We start from the raw sequence: 19,827 nt of genomic DNA, 5'->3' as shown, positions 1-19,827 counted from the left end.
CCTGAAAGGTCAGGCAGTTGGACTTGAGGATCTTAGTCATTTCCTTCCCACTGAACTTTTTATTCTCTTTATCTTCCCTTTCTCTTCCCTTTCCTTTCCCACTTCTTTCCTTTTCCCTTTTCTTTCCTTTCCCTTTTCTTTTATCTTCAGGATGTTGGACCCTTAACACAAATTTGCTGAATTCAGGTCCCAGTAAGATTTTGAAAAATCCTGTGTATTTAACTCTCCTGCTTTCCTTTGGAATCTATTTTTCTAGTGCTTGATAAAACTTATTGCTAAGTCATTCCACATTTTTTTTTTCAGAAATGCTTTAACATATATGTTTAAATAAATACATCCTAGACTGTGAAGTTAGTAAGATTTTGCAGTTGTAGCAGTCTGCTTTTTCTTCCTACGTTTATTTACATTAACGAAAGTGTGGAAAATAGATTGTACTTACTGAACCAGGTCTAGGATAAGGTACTTTCCCTTCGTACAGAGCCCAGTGGTATTCTGGTCCTTCTTTATGAGCATATGGTCCATTGAAAGCTGCTCGGACGCTTGCCATATGGTAAACACATATAGCATATCCTCTAAATATATTGCTATGAAGTAAAATTCAGAGACATTGTTAAAACAGTATGATGTATTTGCTACATGTTATACTGGTATTATTATATAATTAAAAAGAAGTCTCACTTCAACAGTATTCAGGGAGAAAAAATAGTTTATGTTTCCTGTATGCTTTTCTTGTAACTACTATGTGCAATGTTCTTTATAAAAAAAATTTTATATATATGTTTATAATACTTCTCTGAGAAAGCTCAAGTGAAATTTCAATCTCCAAATTTCAGACTGATGATCACAGGCTCTAAATGAGAGAGAGGTATGGCAGGGAACTCAACTCGGGTCTTGTATGTCTTTGTGTCAGTGTATGGGAATGCTGGTCAGAGTTATTAGAACATAAAGACTAATCTGTGTAGATCAATCCACATATAATATATTTTTCCTTTCAAACATTATACATCTTATGCTCTTAGTTCTAGAGAAGCAATTCATTATTTTTTAAAGAAGTATCAATGCTCCTTGCAAAACAGTTCTCTCTGAAGTCTCCAGAAGGTGATCCAGATAATTTTAGTAAGGTGTTCACCTCTTCCTGCCGGCATAGAGAGCCAGCAAGAACAGATAAGTGCAAATTTCCTTAGAGGACTATATCTGTCTATCTTTCTTCAAAAACAATGAAGCAACAGAGAAAAATACTGGCCAAAGCATAGCTGCTCCTCTCTACCAGTTACATCCTAAAGTTAGATCTCCAAGAAACAAGCTTGCACTTTGATTACAGTGATGTGGAAGAGGAGGCCACCAGCAACACCACAGCTAATGATTTAGACTTCGCTAAGAAGTTAGTAGGAATTTAAGCTACTATCTGCTTAACACTGAATTACAGTGGAGCTCTTCAGGGAAGACAGGTGGTTTTCATAGACTGCTGTTATAACCACGCAAGTATAACCACGGAGTACATAAATGTTGGCACTAGAAAATTACCAGTTAGAGAAATACTTAGTTAATTCATGTTTTCTGGGAAACAGATAAACTGGATCATGAAGTGAGACTTCAAGCCACCATCACAAAGTAGTTTTTACATTAACAAGAAAGACCACTGTAGACAGAACAGGGATTAAACTGTTTACTATGTATTTTCTCTGTGCTATTCATCATGGAGCTTCTGTCTCTTCAACAGCCTGTTCAAACATTCCTCTATTGCTGCTATTATTCCTTCCAGTTGTTTACCTTGTAGTGCTGAAGAGGCCAAATATCACTGGATTTTTGTTATCACGAGTTTGCAGCAAAAACACATCCTCTGCAAAATATAAATGAAGTGTTATTGATAGCAAACTAATTTTCGCAGTCCCAAAGGAGACACTTCATTGTTTGTTGCGAGGGTAATCTTATTTAACTCATATATGCTATTTTTTAATGAAGATTTTAGATGCATTCTTTAAAAACAATACAATGAGTAAAGCTATAATTGATGACAACCAACTCCATATGCATGTTTTCCACTAATGAAAACATGTACAGTATAAAGTAAGACACATTATGAAAGTACATATTTTTCTATGATTATTTTAAGTTTGTTGCAGTTTAGGATATTTACCTAATTCATCAAAATGCGTATCAATTCCATTTCTCCCAGGCACAGAACAAACTAGTCTGGTTTTGAGGAAAGTGCTCCATTTATTCACAAGCATCCGCTGTCCTCCCATATCATTCTGCATAAAAAGAAACAAACACTTATGGTAATTTAAATAATTCTAGAAGCACAAACATCTCCACTGAATTAGTCTCTCTTTGTATCTCTTAATGTCAAAAGCATGCATTTTCAGACCACATGTCTATTACTAGTATAACTGCTTTGGAAATGGTAAGATGCAAATAAGATTGCACTGATCAAGTCCAGGCCTTATAAGACTTGTGGGTTTGTAAGAATTTTTAAATTCTGTATTGCATCCATGCATAGGTTAAATATACAACTGTTGTAAACCTCCTCTTTTTTGTTAACTGGATGTAATGAACACATTAACAAAACTTAGCTCTGCTTTGGGCGCTCATTGTGGGGTTTAATGAACATATTTGAAAATTGAAGCCCTGAATCTATACAGCTGGTACAGCTGGACAAGTCTGAGGCAAGTGTCTATAAGATGTTCTAACAGTTTAACAATTTTTCAGCAACTTTAATCCCCACTTTCCTATGGCTGACACTTTTTCTTTTCTTTTCTTTTCTTTTCTTTTCTTTTCTTTTCTTTTCTTTTCTTTTCTTTTCTTTTCTTTTCTTTTCTTTTCTTTTCTTTTCTTTTCTTTTCTTTTCTTTTCTTTTCTTTTCTTTTCTTTTCTTTTCTTTTCTTTTCTTTTCTTTTCTTTTTCTTTTTTTCTCTGTTAAGAAAATGGTGCATTTAACTCAGCAATCAGACTTCGTAACTTTAAATAGCATTCTCAGTAGCTATGACCTGATGTTCAGGTAGGTTGTGTAAGTGCATACTGAAGGTTCTGTTTAATAAATTCCTCTCACAACTTTATACTACTGAAATGAATGGATTTCCTCATCTTCACATTGACTTCTTAAAAATAAATAAAATCCATCTTACTTAGAAAAGAAGATATATACAGGGTAGATGCCTCTGAGTTGTAAAACTTGTTAGAACACAAATGAAAATATAAAAGCTGATAAAAAGGACAGTTCTTAAATCACTAGCTAGCTCTTTATTTTTTTGTATTCATGAAATCAAATTTGAACTACTGCATACAGAACGAAGACTGTTAAGGTAATGTCTGGATGATAAATCATTTGGAGTTTTGGACATGTGGAGGAGAAATATCTGTGGGATTTTTGGTCTAACCCTTGGCTAGAGATAAGACATTCAGGTCAATATATTTCAGACTAGAGGGAGTTATCAAAATAATCTATTCTGACATATACCAGAACATAGGGCAAAGAATTTGGCTTCAGGCCTTGATGCATTGTTGAATTCAGAAAGCAAACTGCATATGAGAACGATAATGTCTTAGGCCCTATTTGGTACTCTGTATACTCTGCTTTAAGTTATATATGGATACATTTAAAGGCATTTTAACAAGTGGTATGTTGGTGAACATATGTGACACACAGTATACTTTGGGTTGAAAGAACATTTTTTATCTTGTATCTTGTTCTTTGCCAATTAGTTTTAGGAAATCATCTCCCACAGTTAGGAAGGAACACAATTTATTTCAGAAATGAAATTGGATGCTAAAAAATAAACTTCTCACTCTGTTCTAGGCAATTCAATCCTTTGTTCCAGTTTCCTTTTGTCTGTACATTCTTCCTTATAGGATGTTGAGAGGAACAGGAATGATATATTGAATAAAAGCTATTATTAGCTTTTATTATTTTATTATTATTAGCTATTATTTAGAAAACACTCTATAGATGCAGCAGAAAGATATTTCAAATTTATAGAATCCCAAAATGACAGAACCGTGAATTTGGCAGGAACTTCTGGATACTTTTTAGTCCAACTGGCTGCTAAATTGGGTCATCTACAGAAAGTCACTCAGGGTCATAATCAGTTGGGTTTTGAATATCTCCAAGGACAGAGACTCCACAACCTCTCTGTGCAATCACTCTAATACAAGAAAAAGGTGATTTCTTATGGTCAGATAGAATATGGATGTTTCAGTCAGTGCTCATTGCCTCTTGTCCTGTTGCACTGGCTACAAAAGGATATCTGGTTGGATAGCTGTCAACCCTGCATAAATGCAATTGAGTCAAGTCTGCTCCATGCTGACAGAGTAGGAAAGTGAGAGGAAGCATCAGAGAGAACTTGTAGCTGGACTGGTCCTGTCAACAGAAGTATGAGGGGACATCAGTTAATGTCAGCTATGAGAGATACAGAAGGACCTGCAGACAATATTAGGGACAATGGAGACTTGATTGGAATTGAGAATCTGTGATGATAAATGAGTCCTGTGGGGAACTGTTCTTACTGCTACCACATATCAGCTCAAAGAGAGATGGAATTGAATAATAGGGTGTCTGAACTTTATTTTCATCTCTCAAGGAGAATTTGTTTCAAGACCAAATTTTGGGTTATTTTTGAATTTTCTAATATTTGAGGACATTGAGAAGCAGAGTTTTCAGTCAGATCTATAATCTCCTGTACATTATCAGATGCCATATTTGCCTGGTAGAGAAGGAAAAAAGAAAGGACAATGCTTCTCATTTGGGTATCAGAAAAAGGTTCTCACCACACACACGCGTCCCACTCTGGTGTAAATGGCATGAGTGCTTGTCTCAGCCTCTAATGCTTTTTCAGTAAAGAAGAAATACACTTTGTTATCGTCATGGTCTTCATTGTCAGGAATCATGTATGAACCAACAAACTTCGGTTCTTCAAAAGAAAACAAAATTGAATTCAGATAAAGTTTATTAAAACATATTTTTTTTTATTTTTTTCAGTCCTTAAAATCAACTGGTAGCAAAGAAAAAAGGAAAATGGAAGAGTCAGGGATATGTCAGTCAGAGAGTTACCTGAGTTGAACAGGGTGATATAAATAGGAAAAAAATCAGATATTTTATATGTGGATATCTATAGGACATATAGAATACATTAGTGTCAAACTATTTTTATCACTCTGATTCACAAGTCAGTATTCTTATGTACGTGTGCAAGAAAAAGAACTCTTTCCATTTTTGTTCTCCGGGGCTTTTGTATTTCGGTTAGGCTAAAACCTGACAATAATATTCACATAACAATCTCTGGTTCCATACAGATCAGGAATAGGAATGCTAACTTTGGAAAAACAGCCTCTTAGTTAAAGTTCAGCTAATAATTTTTGTATGAAAGCATATCTTCATAGACAGAAGTCACACTGTGTATTTTTGTCATGAAATAAAATAAAAACCTTCTGAATTTTTCCTGCTTTAACATTTTGCTACAGAGTTGAAGCCTAAGTACCAACTTTGGTGTGTGCTCCGTAACTTTTAACCTCACACCATGTCACGGTATGAATGATTTAATCTCACAGAATTGTTGCATTTTTTTTTACAAACTCCTTAAATGAGAATACAATTAGTTCATGTAATTAGTACAATTTCTTAAGAAGCAGTTGGTAATGTAAATATTTTCTAAATTCTTGTTCTTTATGAAAAGAAATAGCCACTGTTTTAAGATAAGGCTAGAGAATTCTTGCTTCCTAATTTTCTGAAGTGATTTCCAATATGTTTAAATACATTACAGATTTAAATTTCTAATATGGTGTAAATTAAAAACAAAATTTGAGGCCACAATATGGAGAATTTATTTAAAGGAATGACACCTTCCAGAGAGAAGAGCAACTTTACTTTCATATTGAGACATTTATGTGACTGTTACTATACATGTATAGCTGGCCTAAACACTCAGTTCAGCAAGGATCTAAGTACTGAGCTTAGAGTGGATATCATAATATTCCAAACATGCTTTTATAAGATGAATTCAAGTATGATTTCAAATTCATGCAGGAAAGAAAAAAAAAACAACCAACAAACAAACAAACAAACAAACAAAACCATGAACTTTTCTCTCTCTTCTGATTCCTGAGAAAACTGTCCTGACATTTGAGAGAAAAAATGTCCTTTCTAGCTATGTTCATTGAAAAGATGATGCACACCAGATGAAGCACCATAAAAGAAAATTATTGAATCTCCTTGCCAAACATTAGCTGTAGTTATGTCACTGGTAGGGTAAATTATTGCAAAACCTTTGGAGTGAGAAAAATCCAGAGTCTGGCTCATAACTGCAAAGAAATTTAAATTCTTTGGAATTCAATTACACTCCATGTTGAAGAGCATGAAATATTTTCTAAGTAAGTTCTCCAGCATAAGAATTTTCTCAATGCTTTTCTTGTGCAATAATTCTGTGTTTTTCTTCTAAATAATCTGCTTTAATTTTTATTTCATTTGACTGTACGATCATTGCATTTTTATTATTTTATGTTGTTGCATAACACCTCTTTAGCACAGAATGTGGTGAAGATTCAGCTGTTTGATTGCAACATAAGGAGAAAATGACCTCATATAGAAAAAAAAGAGCACCACGTTCTAATTGATTATATGTAATCAATTAGAAATGTTTAAAATAGCATTTTAATCATATCTAGAGTCATTAAATAATATGGAATATCCAGAGTACACTTTTAAAAGTGAAAAATGGAGGATTTTGAAGTTTCACTTCTTAAAGCTAATATGTAATCAGAATAAAGATTTCAATTTGTTAATTGTAGCAGAAAATTAATGAAAAATTTCATGGGGGGGGGGGGGGGGAGGGGGGGAAGATACTCTAAACACATTTACCTCCAATGAGATACAGACATGCAAGGACAATATCATTTAAATTTCTGGTTAAATAGAATTTCTCTAGTCATCCAAAGCACTACTGGTTCCATGTTCTTTCTTCTCCTATTTTCTGTACCTTTCAGCAGGCGCTCACTATCAGGTTCAGTTCGGAGATGTGCCATACGATTCATGGTGCGAAAGACAGCAGCATCTCTTCCCCAGTAGTCACTGTAGAGACCAGTAAAAAGTTCACCACCTGTAGACCACATATAAAACAAATAAAAAAACACCAAATTTGATAATGCTCTACTTTACAACAATATAATTTCCTTGAATATTGTGGGCACCACATTATAAGCATGGCTCACTATCCTTTGCTGAAAAAGGGGTGAGAAAGTGCCGGTAAGTTGCATACAGTTTAGAGGGTTTATAGTCATTGTTCCTATCAGCACCATAGCACTTACAGTTGAAACACTGGGAGGTCAACAATTTTAAAGTTTGTTCAAAAGGCAATGTCTTTGGAATAGATTCACACAAAAAAATGTGAAGGCGTTAAAATAACAACCACATCCAGCACAATAACATCTGTAACATCAAGCGCCTAAACATGATTATCTCACTCTCAATTCAGTTAGTGCCTGGCCCTGGAGATACCTACTCTTTATCAGAACCGAAGATTTCACGAGTGCTATGCCCCTGACCCATGGTTTGCTTCTGAGCACTTACAGATGTGCATTTGTCTTGTTAATGAGGAGCAGACTGTTACTTGATCCCAAAATTAGATGCAGGGTTTATGAGTATTTTAGAGAATCATAGAATCATAGAATTACTCAGGTTGGAAAGGACCTGAAAAATCATCAAGTCCAACCGCATCCTAACCATAGTACCCTAACTCTAACAACCCTCCACTAAATCATATCTCTGAGCACTACATCCAAACGGCTCTTAAACACATCCAGGGACGGTGACTCAACCACCTCCCTGGGGAGCCTATTCCAGTGGTTAACCACCCTTTCTGTAAAGAAGTGTCTCCTAACGTCCAACCTAAACTTACCTTGGCACAACTTGAGGCCACTTCCCCTAGTCTTGTCACCTGTCACCAGTGAGAAGAGACCTATCGTGCTCTCACTGTAAACACCTTTCAGATACTGGAAGAGAGTAATAAGGTCTCCCCTCAGCCTCCTCTTCCCCAGACTAAACAGCCCCAGCTCCCTCAGCCTCTCCTCATAGGGCTGATTTTCCAAGCCCTTCACTAGCCTCGTTGCCCTTCTCTGGACCTGCTCCAGTACCTCCATGTCCTTCTTGTACTGAGGAGCCCAAAACTGAACACAGTACTCGAGGTGAGGCCTCACCAATGCCGATTACAGCTGCAGGGTGACTTCCCTAGTCCAGCTCACCACACCATTCCTGATACAAGCCAGGATGCCATTGACCTTCTTGGCCACCTGGGCACACTGCTGGCTCATATTCAGCTGACTGTCCAACAGTACACCGAGGTCCCTTTCCATCAGGCAGCTTTCCAGCCACACCTCCCCAAGCCTGTAGGGTTGCTTGGGGTTGTTGTGACCAAAATGCAGGACCCGACACTTGGTCCTATTGAAACTCATACTGTTAACCTTGGCCCATCAATCCAGTCTATCCAGGTCCCTCTGTAGTGCCCTTCTCCCCTGAGGCAGATCAACACTCCCTCCCAGCTTGGTGTCTATGAAGACACACAAGTTTTATTAGGCTGAGATGTTTTCCCCTCAGCCTGCTGGAGCTGTTCTACTTTACCTGGGGTAGCCACATCTGGCTGTATCTTGCTGGATAAAGAACTTAAGTGTTCAGAGGGCAAGCGAATGGATGGCTCTCAGAGGTCCCTTCCAATTCTAAGGATTCTATGATTCTATAATTCTATGATTCTAAATAAGCCTCTTTTTCTCTGGCCTAGCAATGACTTGTTTTCATATCTACAAGCTATTCACCAGAGTAGGGACTGAGATCTGTACATCTGGTGGCAAATATTTACTGGCAAAATTATGAGAGCAGAACAGAGACTGATTTTCAAAAGGGCATTTACAAATTAAGCAAGGGTAGTGAAATATTACAAGATATGTTGATTGCCAATAATTTTTGAAAAATTATATATCATTAAATATAACTGCTGAATACATATGCTCAGAAATCTAGCCGATTGCTATCTGGGTCAGATATAACCAGAAATAATTCCATATTTTTTTTCTATGCATGGGTGCGATTCGCTATAAACAAATCAATCATTAAGAGTAATTTAGTTAATATCCATTTGGAATCAGAATATACATTTCTTAGTCCTAAATTTAAAAGCTGAAAATGTTGGTCACTAGGTGGCAGCCTTATGTCAGAAAACAAGGCAGCAGGAATTACCCTGCACAAGAAGGAAATTAGTTATTTCCAGTTCTTGGCTAATCTGAGTGGAGATTTCAGTGGCACGGTTTCCTACTCCTTAATCAAAACAAACAACTCGTCATTTCAAATAACATTTGCTGGCATTTGTAAACGATTACAGCAAAAGCAAGAATGTTGCTTGTTGGTCTCCCTCAGTGTGTGAAATTTGTTTATTTTAAGAGATATATATGAATATAATGGTACAATAACTCTAAATAATGATTCTGAACAGTTTAGAGTAGTTTGGCAGCTGGGGCTAGTTCAGAGACCTCTGCTGAGCATAGTTTTCCCACAGGCTTCACCTTATGAAGAATGGATATTATCTTGTAAAATACATGGTGGTAATTCAGTGTAAAACATTGGCAAGTGAAATTAAAAGTAAATATAAATTATAGCACCAGTAGAACTAACAGAAAGCTTTACTTAAAAAAAATGACAATAACAAAAAACACAAAGGTGCTTAAACAGAAGGACTCACCAGTTTCTGAATAATGTTCCAAGCAAGCATTACAATCCTAATTAATGAATTACAGTAGTCATAAACTCCTTTCTAAGAATTCCACTGGATATTTTCTTTTCTTCCTGTTCTTTTTTTTTTTTTTTTTTTTTTTGGTAAATTATGGTGATGTATAATAAAAATGAGGCTGTTGTCTTTTCAACCCAGTAATATAATGTGGAAAATAAATTTATGCAAGGTAGACAATCCTTCACATTTTGCTAGTGATCTAGATTAGCAGTTAGACATCCAAACATTCAGAAGATCATATGGGGAGGCTATTCATTCTATTTGACATAGGTATAAATTATCTGTATGCATAACTATCTGCTGGCATGTCACCCCACCACATACTGGACAACTTATCACCGATTTTACCTCTGAGATTCCAGGAGAAATAAACTGAAGTCTTCGGTGGATTTTGTTCCACGGAAGATAACTTACAGATAAAGACATTAAATCTGAGTTTGAATCTGAGTAATGGAGTATTTCTAAGCTAAACATAAGACAAGTAACAAGAGCGAACAGAAGGCCGAGAGAGAGAGATGACATAACACTGAGCAACGTGACACAAGTATATTAAGCATAATTCTGAGATCTCTCACACTGTTGACATTAAGCAGGTCTTTTCCTTTTCTGTTCAATAGCTCTTTGCCCATGAACTTTAAATGAAAGTTGTGAATCTTGAACACTGTTAGGTTTTTAAAAGTGCTGACTAATTCTAGTTTTAGAGAAAACTTGATGTTGTGTTTTGAAAAATCTTAGCACTAGTTCTACCTTTTCTCCTCCACTGGTACTACATATCATCTCACATCTATCTTAGTTGCAAAGTTTTATAGTGCTGCAGATCACTGATAAACCAGTGTCTTCCAGTAAAAAATCAACTGCAAATTGAGTGATTACACAGACCATCACCATTTTTTCCTCTTTTCCAGTCAAATTATAGCATCAGTGAGGAATTACATACACACATGCATAACAAATTAATGACTACAGTTAAGTTTAACACAGCCTGGTTACACCAGATGAAAAAAAAAAGTATGAAATCTTTCTTTTTTTCCTTATTTAAACAAATAAAAATCTCATAGCTCTCAAAAACAAAAACAAACAAAAAAATAAAACAGAAAATCACACATATACACAGAAAAATAGTTTTAGCTCAAGTGATATAATAGGAGTACTGCATCCAGATGTGGAGTCCTCAGTACCTGTTCAAGCATTCCCAAAGGAAGGCCACAAAAATGACTCAAGGGATGGAATACCTCTCCTATGAAGAGAGGCTGAGAGAGCTAGGGATTAGATGGGACTTTAAAGGCCCTTTCCAACTCTAAGGATTCTATGTTTGTATGATATATACACACTTTTATCTACTATTTGTTTCAAGCAAGCAAGTACATCAAAATTCTGCAGGTGTTGCTTACAAGGTACCTGTATTTTTTCCATATTCTTCAATAAGAATATTCTTCAATAAGAATAAAGCACATTTTCATTCAATCAAACCCAATTTTTATCTGAAGCCTAGAATTCCCAGATAACAACCGTTGAACAAACTGATGCCTAAGATATCAGAAATGGCAGAAAATGTTGATAAAATGTCAAAGTTCATCTAATAGTCTTTGAGCTACACCTCAGTTAATTTATTCTTTCCCCCCCCAATTATCTGAACATTGCAATTACACACCATCGCCACATGTAATAGAATCATAGAATCCTTAGAGTTGGAAGGAACCCTCAAAGGTCATATAGTCCAGCTTCCCTGCAATGAACAGAGACATGCACAGCTAGATCAGGTTGCCCAGGGCCTGGTCCAGCTGTGTCTTGAAAGTCTCCAGGGATGAAGCATCCACTATATCTCTGGACAAACTGTTCTAGTGCCTCATCATCCTCACTGTAAAAGACTTTTTTCTTTATATCTAACCTAAATCTACTCTCTTTGAGCTTGAAGACATTTCCCCTTGTTCTGTCATCACAGATCCTGATAAAGAGTCTGTCCCCCTCTTTTCTGTAGCTCCACTTCAGATACTGAAAGGCTGCTCTCAGGTCACCTCACAGCCTTCTCTTCTCCAGTCTGAACAGCCCCAGCTCTCTCAGCCCACCCTCATATGAGAGGTGTTCCATTCCATGGATCATTTTTGTGGCCCTTCTCTGGACACACTCCAACAGGTCCATGTCTCACCTGTAATGAGGACTCCCCATGTGGACACAATATTACAGGTGATTCCTCACCAGCACAGAGTAGAAGAGCAGGATCACCTTCCTTGCCCCACTCGCCATGCTTCTTTTGGTGCAGCCCAGGGTATGGTTGGCTTCCGGAGCTGCCAGGGTATATACTGCTTGCTCATTTACAGCTTCCTATCCACCAGTACCCCCAGGTCTTTTTTTGCAGGGCTGCTCTTAATCCTTTCATCCCGCAGTTTATATTGCTAATGGGGGTTGCCTTGACCCAGGTGCAAGATCTTGTATTTTGCATTTGTTGAAACTCATGAGGTTCACGTGGGCCCACTGCTCAAGCCTGTCTATGGTAGTGAATTCAATGTATATGTACAATCAAAAAAAATTATAAATATTTAAAGATGCAACAAATTAATACACAGGATATATGTATATAAACATACATACACACGTAAAGCATTAAGAGTTGTATTTCTTTTCACTAGATTTGCATACTTATCACTATGCATACTTACCTGCTTCTAATCCACATAAAATGCCTTTCATAACATGCAAAGTTAAAGAACATACAAAGCCAAGAGTTTTGATTTTGTTCTTGTGCCTGTTAACTGCACTCAAGTTAACTTCATAAGGAATAAAGGTACTTTGATATGAAAATAGGACGGATTAAGTACCTTTTTATTTTATTCTCACTTTAACATCCATACTGCATCCTACATAGGGCTATATCCATACTGCATCCATCTTACATTAGGTTCCTATTACTAACAAAGAACATGCATTTACTGCTTTTAATGTGATGGCTCTGCAGCCTATAAACTTCAGTCACTGTTGGAGTTTCTATTTAACAGAAGTTCTCAAACTGTCAGGTAGTTTTGAAGTCTTATGTGCTCTATCCATTACCATTAGTTTTACCAGAATAAGACACACAGTCTGATTTTTAGCAAATTATATTTTTCACCATAGAAAACCACAAAATCAAAATAAATTAGCGATTACTTATCCAATAAACTTTCTGACTATATTTTCTTCTTCTGTCACTCAACTTCTGTATTCTGTTCTGAGAGAAACTGCATTATTTTTAGTTCACTGTCTAAAGTAAATGAAAATACACAAAGACATGAAGCTGCTCTAGGACTGCAAACAAAAGGAACTATCAGAATGGATTCCATGGATAGAAGGTTTATCATCACTTACTTGTGAAAAATTTCAGTTAACAAAATATAGGCATAAGCTAATTTCTCAGCTTTCAAAAGCTAGTGTGATCTGAGTTAATCAGTGTGCGTGATCAGATATCAAACAGAGTTTGATTGAAAACAGATGGTAGAGTTCACTACAAAATACATATATATATATGTAGTTTACGTAAATGTGCACTCATCTAACATCTGTTTTGTTTCCTGATGGTGACAATAAATTCTTAAAAGTTAATTGTTCATAAATTGGAAAATTCATTACAAGCTACTTTACCATTGGGTCAGATGACCCGTAATAAAATTTAAAAGAACACAGATATAGTTTTAAAGTCATGAACTACTGTTTTCTTGAAGTGAGGATTTTAACTGAAGTGTTCGGATAGATACATGAAGTGACACAGCACAAACGTGTCTCTTTCCTACTAAATTAATCTAGCTAAATCTGGTTCTAATTAGGGATGGTATAAATGATCTTTAAAGCTAAAGAGCTTTTAAACTTTCATCAGAAGTAGATAAAGTTACTTTGTTAGCCTGATCCTCATTGTTAATCAATAGCTACACTAGTACAAATTGCTGTGTCAATGCAAGCTAGGGCTGTTTCTTCCAGAGGTGGAAGTAGGCTTTGGATTTTTTTGTTACAAAGAAAAGATAGGATTTGGTAAAAGTTTTGCTTAAAGTTTTTTCAAGGACATGCACATCAACTGAGCCTGAATGGAAGAGTGAAGGCATCTTTGAATGCAACCTCCAAAGGCAAATGACTTCATACCAACTAAACGAAGTTTTCATGTCCAAGAAAACTGGAGGATGTGAAGAAGATGGGAATCTCCAAGTGTTGGATGGAGGACTGAAAGACCAGTCCTAAGGAGTGCATAGTGCAGTTGACATGTCCTCCTGTGGGGTCACAGCCACCATCAGCTGGTACCAGCATTGGTATGAAGGAAGGAGCATCCCTTTCTTTAGAGTGCATTTGGCATTAGATACCTCAGTCTAAATTTTCAAAAATCAATTAAAAGATTCTTGAATTTTAAACATGTTTGCATTTCTGTCTTCCACTATATTCAAATAGATACCTGCAGAGGTAAAGTACATACAGTCTGTAGTTTAAGGAGCAGCATTAATTCTGTTTATTCTGTAAGCTGTATGTTTCTGGTTATTAGAATACAGTAGAATAAATGGAAATAACTTCTTTAGGGTGTTTTTCTTAACTACTGGGAATGTTTAATTCCAATAGAATTATAAATATAATCAACATGGCAAAGAATTTGCTTTGCTTTTAAAATACTCCATAATTACTTGAAATGGAATAATTTCCATTGGATCAAGGAAGCCTCTGAATAGCTTTCTGAGGTCATATTAGTCTTTGTGAAGGGGTGAAAGTTTGTCTGTTTTTTTTTTTTGGGGGGGGGGGTATGTATCAGTGATGTGATAAAAATATATTATTTTTCCATGTTAAACTTACATATTACAGAACACATAGCTTTGTGAGATTGATCTTATAAGTCTGTGACTGGATGTTCGAAACAGATCATGATTTACAAAGGAAAGGCCTTTTTAGTGAATTACTCTTGCAGATAAAACCGTGAGGATCTGTAGGACCTCTCGTAATCCAGGCACAGTAAAGAATAGGTCAGAAGCACAACAACAAATCACTAGTCTTGAAATGCTCAGTGGGACAATCTGGCTTCCATTTGAGCAAATAAAATTCGCATTGATCTCACAGTAGGAACATGATCAGGTTAATTTATTTACTTAGTTATGTCTGAGTTAAGGTTAAGAAGGACTTGCAAGTCCATGAGGTTTCAGGCCTACAGCAAATTCCATGGGATAAGCCCTTGTACTCAGGTTGAGTTAAGACTGGAATCTATTAAAAATTGTAGAAACAATTTGGAAATAAGGGTGGAAGAAAGGTATAACGATCTGTACGTAATGGATTTTGGAAGGTCCGACAAAATACAATCTAATTTTTCTGTGATTCCTTCATGGCTTCCTAAACCAACAACTCAAGAATTTGAGCTGTAATGTCTGATAATGAGAACAAACAATATTTTGATGAATTGGAGCAATTTGAGAGATTTGGCATCACTTGGTAAATATTCTTCTTGTAATTTGTTGCTGTAAATGAAAAAATAAACCTAGCTAATAAAAACATATATTTGTCACTCATGACCAGTACCTCCTCAGCACCATGGGTGATTTGTATCAATTCAGTTAATAATTAAAAACTTTAGCTGTCTAAATTAAATTTCCAACTCTTATATTTTAAATGAAATGTAAAAATAAATCTCTCCCTTTTTGTGATCTTGAAAAACTTTAAATTTATTTGATTCTTAGCCTCTCTTTTCTAGCTCTTTCTTTCAACTTTCAACTTTTTGAATGCTCAGTTTTCATTTTATTTGTGTTTCCTAAAAGCATAAAGTCACTGTGTTACCGCCGAAGCGTACCTAATTTCTACCTTTTACCTGCTGTTCCAGTGTGTTTCTAGCCAATGTACTATAATATTGCCATGTTTACTCCATCTCACAAAATATTCTCAGGAACAAATTACTGAGGAAAAAAAAAAAACACATGGTTTACTGTACTACAACTTAAAAGTTCACAGCCCTACAGTGATAAACATACCAGCAAAGCAATGAGAGACACTAGTCTGCACAGCTATCTGGCACTGAGGGAAATACACTGAATTCTATTGTTATAATTGTTGATTGTATGATCAACAGAAAATCACTCGTTTTTTTAGAAAACACAGAAAAAATGTTTCAAACTCAAAATTGCTGTACATTATAAAAACAGTAAGTGACTCAGATAAAAAACAGCAAAATTCACAAAATTCACATCTTTACAAAATACCTGTTATTCACATTACATCCCAAAAGATGAAAATTAGTAAGCTTTTCGTATTTATCTCAGTGGTCTAAAAGGCTAAGCTAGGCATATTGCTTTGCTTTGAAATAAAGTAGGAAATTATTTCCAAAATTGCACAATCAATCACTTCTTCAGGATCACACATGCCATTTAACGTCTACTAATTCCACTGAAACACGCTTGCTGGAATGAATGCTGCCTGAGATGTAACATTAATGTGAACAGCACTGTGAGGATTAAGTGTGACATGCGGAAAGCAGTGAAAGACTGACAACACCTTGGCATGCTGAAGAAAGATGCTCAAAAATGACAGACTGACACGACCATGAAGCTTGTGACATAAAGATCATTACCAATTAAGATGGAAGTGAAGGAAGAAGTAGGGTCAAAAGGGCACCTGCCTCGTCCTCTCTCAAATTTGTGCGATTCCAGTTGAAACAGATGATCCTTAAAAAAAAAAAAAAATCACAGAAAAGAGTGTAAGCCCTACAGGCAAATAAAAAAGTCCTCAGAGACCAGCTTTAACTTTGTTATACCTTTGTTCTGAATTGAATTCATTAGGGAGAAAATGCAATTACTGTTGCACACTGATATACTCGTAAAAATTATCCGGGTTTCTACAAATCACTGCTGTGTGTTCACCATCCCAAAAGAATCACTTAAATATGCAGTAAAATTGTACTTCTTTCATGTCTATGAGAGTAGGAAATGAATATTTCTCTGTCTTTCCTCCAAATTACCTAAACTTTAAATAGATATCTAGCCACAGAATGTATTTTCCCTCTTTAAACATTTTTTCCAATAGTTGTTAAATATATAATGCTGTGTTATCTTCTTTTGGTAGCTTTTACATGTTTATATAACTTCTTCCTAAAAGTATGCTTAGAAATGAATCCCTAGTTACAGTTTTCAGAGCAGATATGATTTCTGCAGAATATAGGCATGAAAAAAACATTGGCAACTTTGTTAAATTATGTTTATAAGTCTTTAAAGGCAGATAAATAATTTGCAATTCAGATTTTCATTTGGATTGCTGCTTTTCTCTCATCTTTTTCAAATGAACCCAATATTGTCTGAATAAATTATCAAGAGAGAGTACTTTTTAAAAGATTTATTAACCCCCCCCAAAAACCAAAACAAAACAATAACAAAACAGAAAACACAACCCATATAACAAAATGCAGAGGTTTGTGAAGAATAAAAGGGGAGTTAGAAAGAAGGCTCACCTATGAAATCTCCACAAGCCACCCAAACAAAGAATCATAGAATTGCTCAGGTTGGAAAAGACCTTAAAGATTACCAAGTCCAACCACAACCTAACCATACTACCCTAACAACCCTCTACTAAATCATGTCCCTGAGCATCACATCCAAATGGTTTTCAAACACATCTGGAATGCTGACTCAACCACCTCCCTGGGGAATCTACTCCAGTGCTTAACCACCCTTTCTGTAAGGAAGTTTTTCCTGACATCCAGTCTAAACCACCCCCCCCGGCACAACTTGAGCCCATTTTCCCTTGTCTTGCCACCTGTCACCAGTGAGAAGAGATCAACCCCATTCTCAGTGCAGTCACCTTTCAGATATTCGAAGAGAGCAAAAAGGTCTCCCCTAAGCCTCCATTTCCCCAGACAAAACAGCCCCAGTTCCTTTAGTTGCTCCTCATAGAACATATTCTCCAAGCCCTTCAGAAGCCTTGTTGCCCTTCTTTGGACCTTTCCAGTGCCTCAATGTCCTTTCTGAATTGAGGTGCCGAAAACTGAACACAGTACTCGAGGTGGGGCCTCACCAGTGCCGAGTACAGGGGCAGGATTACTTCCCTAGTCCTGCTCACCACACCATTCCTAATACAAGCCAGGATGCCATTGGCTTTCTTGGCCGCTTGGGCACACTGCTGGTTCCTATTCAGCTGACAGTTCATCAGTACACCAACATCAACTGTGTGACTAAGAAACTGCAGTAGTGTAGCAGTTTCAGTTTGATGCAACAGTTTTATTCAAAAAGCTAATGAAATACAATTTTTTTTCAAAATATCAAATACATTCAACTATGTATTCAGCAAACTAACCTCAAGTTCAGGTTGTTCATATACTTTAGTGAATGTTTTGTAAGGATGTTTTGTGAGGCATAAAATTATTTTTGACAGCACTCCCAGATCCCCTGGAATCGTGAGGTGAATGTGCCTGGACCTCTTCCTTACAGTAAACATGCCAAAAGAGGTCCAGAAGGCTATTTAATGATAAAAGTCAGGTTTTATTAGATTGCAAATTAGTACAACTCAGTATATCCCAAGGAAATATCTCAGTATATCTCAGTACATGTAGAGCGGACAAAACAGAAATAAACAGAAGTTGATAAGCAATTTCTTTCCTTTTCCACTGCGTCCTGATGGCCCTTGCATAGTTATTTATATGTCCTATTAGTTGTTATTTGCAGTAGCCAGAAAGATGTACTTTTGAGAGGTACAGAAAACTGAGTACATCCACTCTTTCTAATATCTTATGCACTTCTCTCCATCTAGACCATTCACTTCTGTCTACCCATCCCACACTACAACCTAGAAATCTCTCCCACTCAGCATCTTTGGGTTCAATTGTGCACAAAGTAAAACTATTACTTTCTGGTTAAGCACTCTACTCATGGCAGCTATGCTCTCCTGAAACTCTCTTGAAAGAAACACACAATATGCACAATGAGCAAAGATGTAGAAAGAATAACCACTGCATATGACAGAAAGCTGCTAAGAGAGTTTAGCATCCACACATTGATGATTAATGGAATATCTGTATGCATTTCATCTAAAGGAATGTATTCTTGATTTTTCACAAGGCCCTTCCCTTTAGCACACTGTTGACTTCTTAGATCAAAAATGAGCCAAGCTGTTGTACCTATCTTTCATTCCTATCTGTCTAAACAATAAATGCTTTTTTTTTTTTTTTTTTTCCCCTGCAACTTCTGGTCAAAAAGAAAGAATTCCATTAGTTGGATAGTTTCCATAGAAATGAGATGCGACCCAGAATACAGTTCTGGAAAGTAAAACATCTGTTTCATATCTACTTGAAGTGAAAAAGCCATGCCCAAAATAAAAACAACAAGCAACCCCCCTCAAAGTAATGAGTCCTAAAGTCCGTGAACTAACAAGGTACTCTCAATCTCACCTCCTCAGAAGCTCCCGTGTTAGCTAAAACCTGGCACATTATCTACAGTAGGGCCTGACGTTATGGCTGATGCGGCAGAAAATAATTGTTCTGGGTAGATACTGGTGTTGCAAAAATATTATTTTTTTGCTGTATCAGCTACAATTGCACATCAGTAGTAACCATTCCAATTCTGCTTTTGGGTAAATGTCAAACAATGAAGAAATATTTCTGCGTGTGTGGAAATCTCAACCTCATTTCATACTTTTCAAACACCACATACCAGTTATTTCTTTAAAACTAAATACTGTAATATTTTGGTTCAACAGTAGAAAAAGAATAGCAAGGAGAGAGTGGAATGGAAAGAAAAACCTTCTGAAAGTACACAAATGGAGTAGGAAGTCATAATTGTAGTAAAACATTATGTAAAGTAAATGTTCTAAGACTTTTTGAATGTGTGATGCTATTTATTCTCCAACCAGATATTAAAAACCTCATGAAAAAAACTTACCTTCTGGGATCTTGACTAAAGTAATTGGTGATGGATTAGGTCAATAAAAATATATATATATATTTCTAGATTGGAAGATGCAGAAGTAAGGGGGGAGATAAACAGTGAGTTTCAAATTAAAAAAACTTTTGTAGACTTAATACTTTTCATCATTTTTTTCCTACCAAAAAGAAAGAAAAAGAAAAAGAAAAAGAAAAAGAAAAAGAAAAAGAAAA

At 36.1% G+C, this 19,827-nt stretch overlaps 1 protein-coding gene across 2 annotated transcripts in view; it reads right to left on the bottom strand.

Moving 5' to 3' along the window:
- The window catches only part of SEMA3E (semaphorin 3E), a 133,381-nt gene that overhangs the window by 23,206 nt on the left and 90,348 nt on the right, over positions 1–19,827 (bottom strand). For both annotated transcript variants that reach the window (NM_204242.2, XM_046941061.1), the window contains exons 5-10: positions 16,318–16,411; positions 6,969–7,088; positions 4,765–4,907; positions 2,138–2,252; positions 1,771–1,840; positions 440–584 (exon numbers count right to left, since the gene is read on the bottom strand). In NM_204242.2, coding sequence (NP_989573.2) covers positions 440–584; positions 1,771–1,840; positions 2,138–2,252; positions 4,765–4,907; positions 6,969–7,088; positions 16,318–16,411 — 687 coding nt within the window. The remainder of the gene's footprint in view (positions 1–439; positions 585–1,770; positions 1,841–2,137; positions 2,253–4,764; positions 4,908–6,968; positions 7,089–16,317; positions 16,412–19,827) is intronic.

This window comes from Gallus gallus, chromosome 1 (genome assembly GCF_016699485.2).
Source record: "Gallus gallus isolate bGalGal1 chromosome 1, bGalGal1.mat.broiler.GRCg7b, whole genome shotgun sequence".
In the NCBI taxonomy this organism is placed as follows: domain Eukaryota; kingdom Metazoa; phylum Chordata; class Aves; order Galliformes; family Phasianidae; genus Gallus; species Gallus gallus.
The sequence above is the reverse complement of the archived record's forward strand: the minus strand, read 5'-3'. Positions and strand labels throughout refer to the sequence as shown.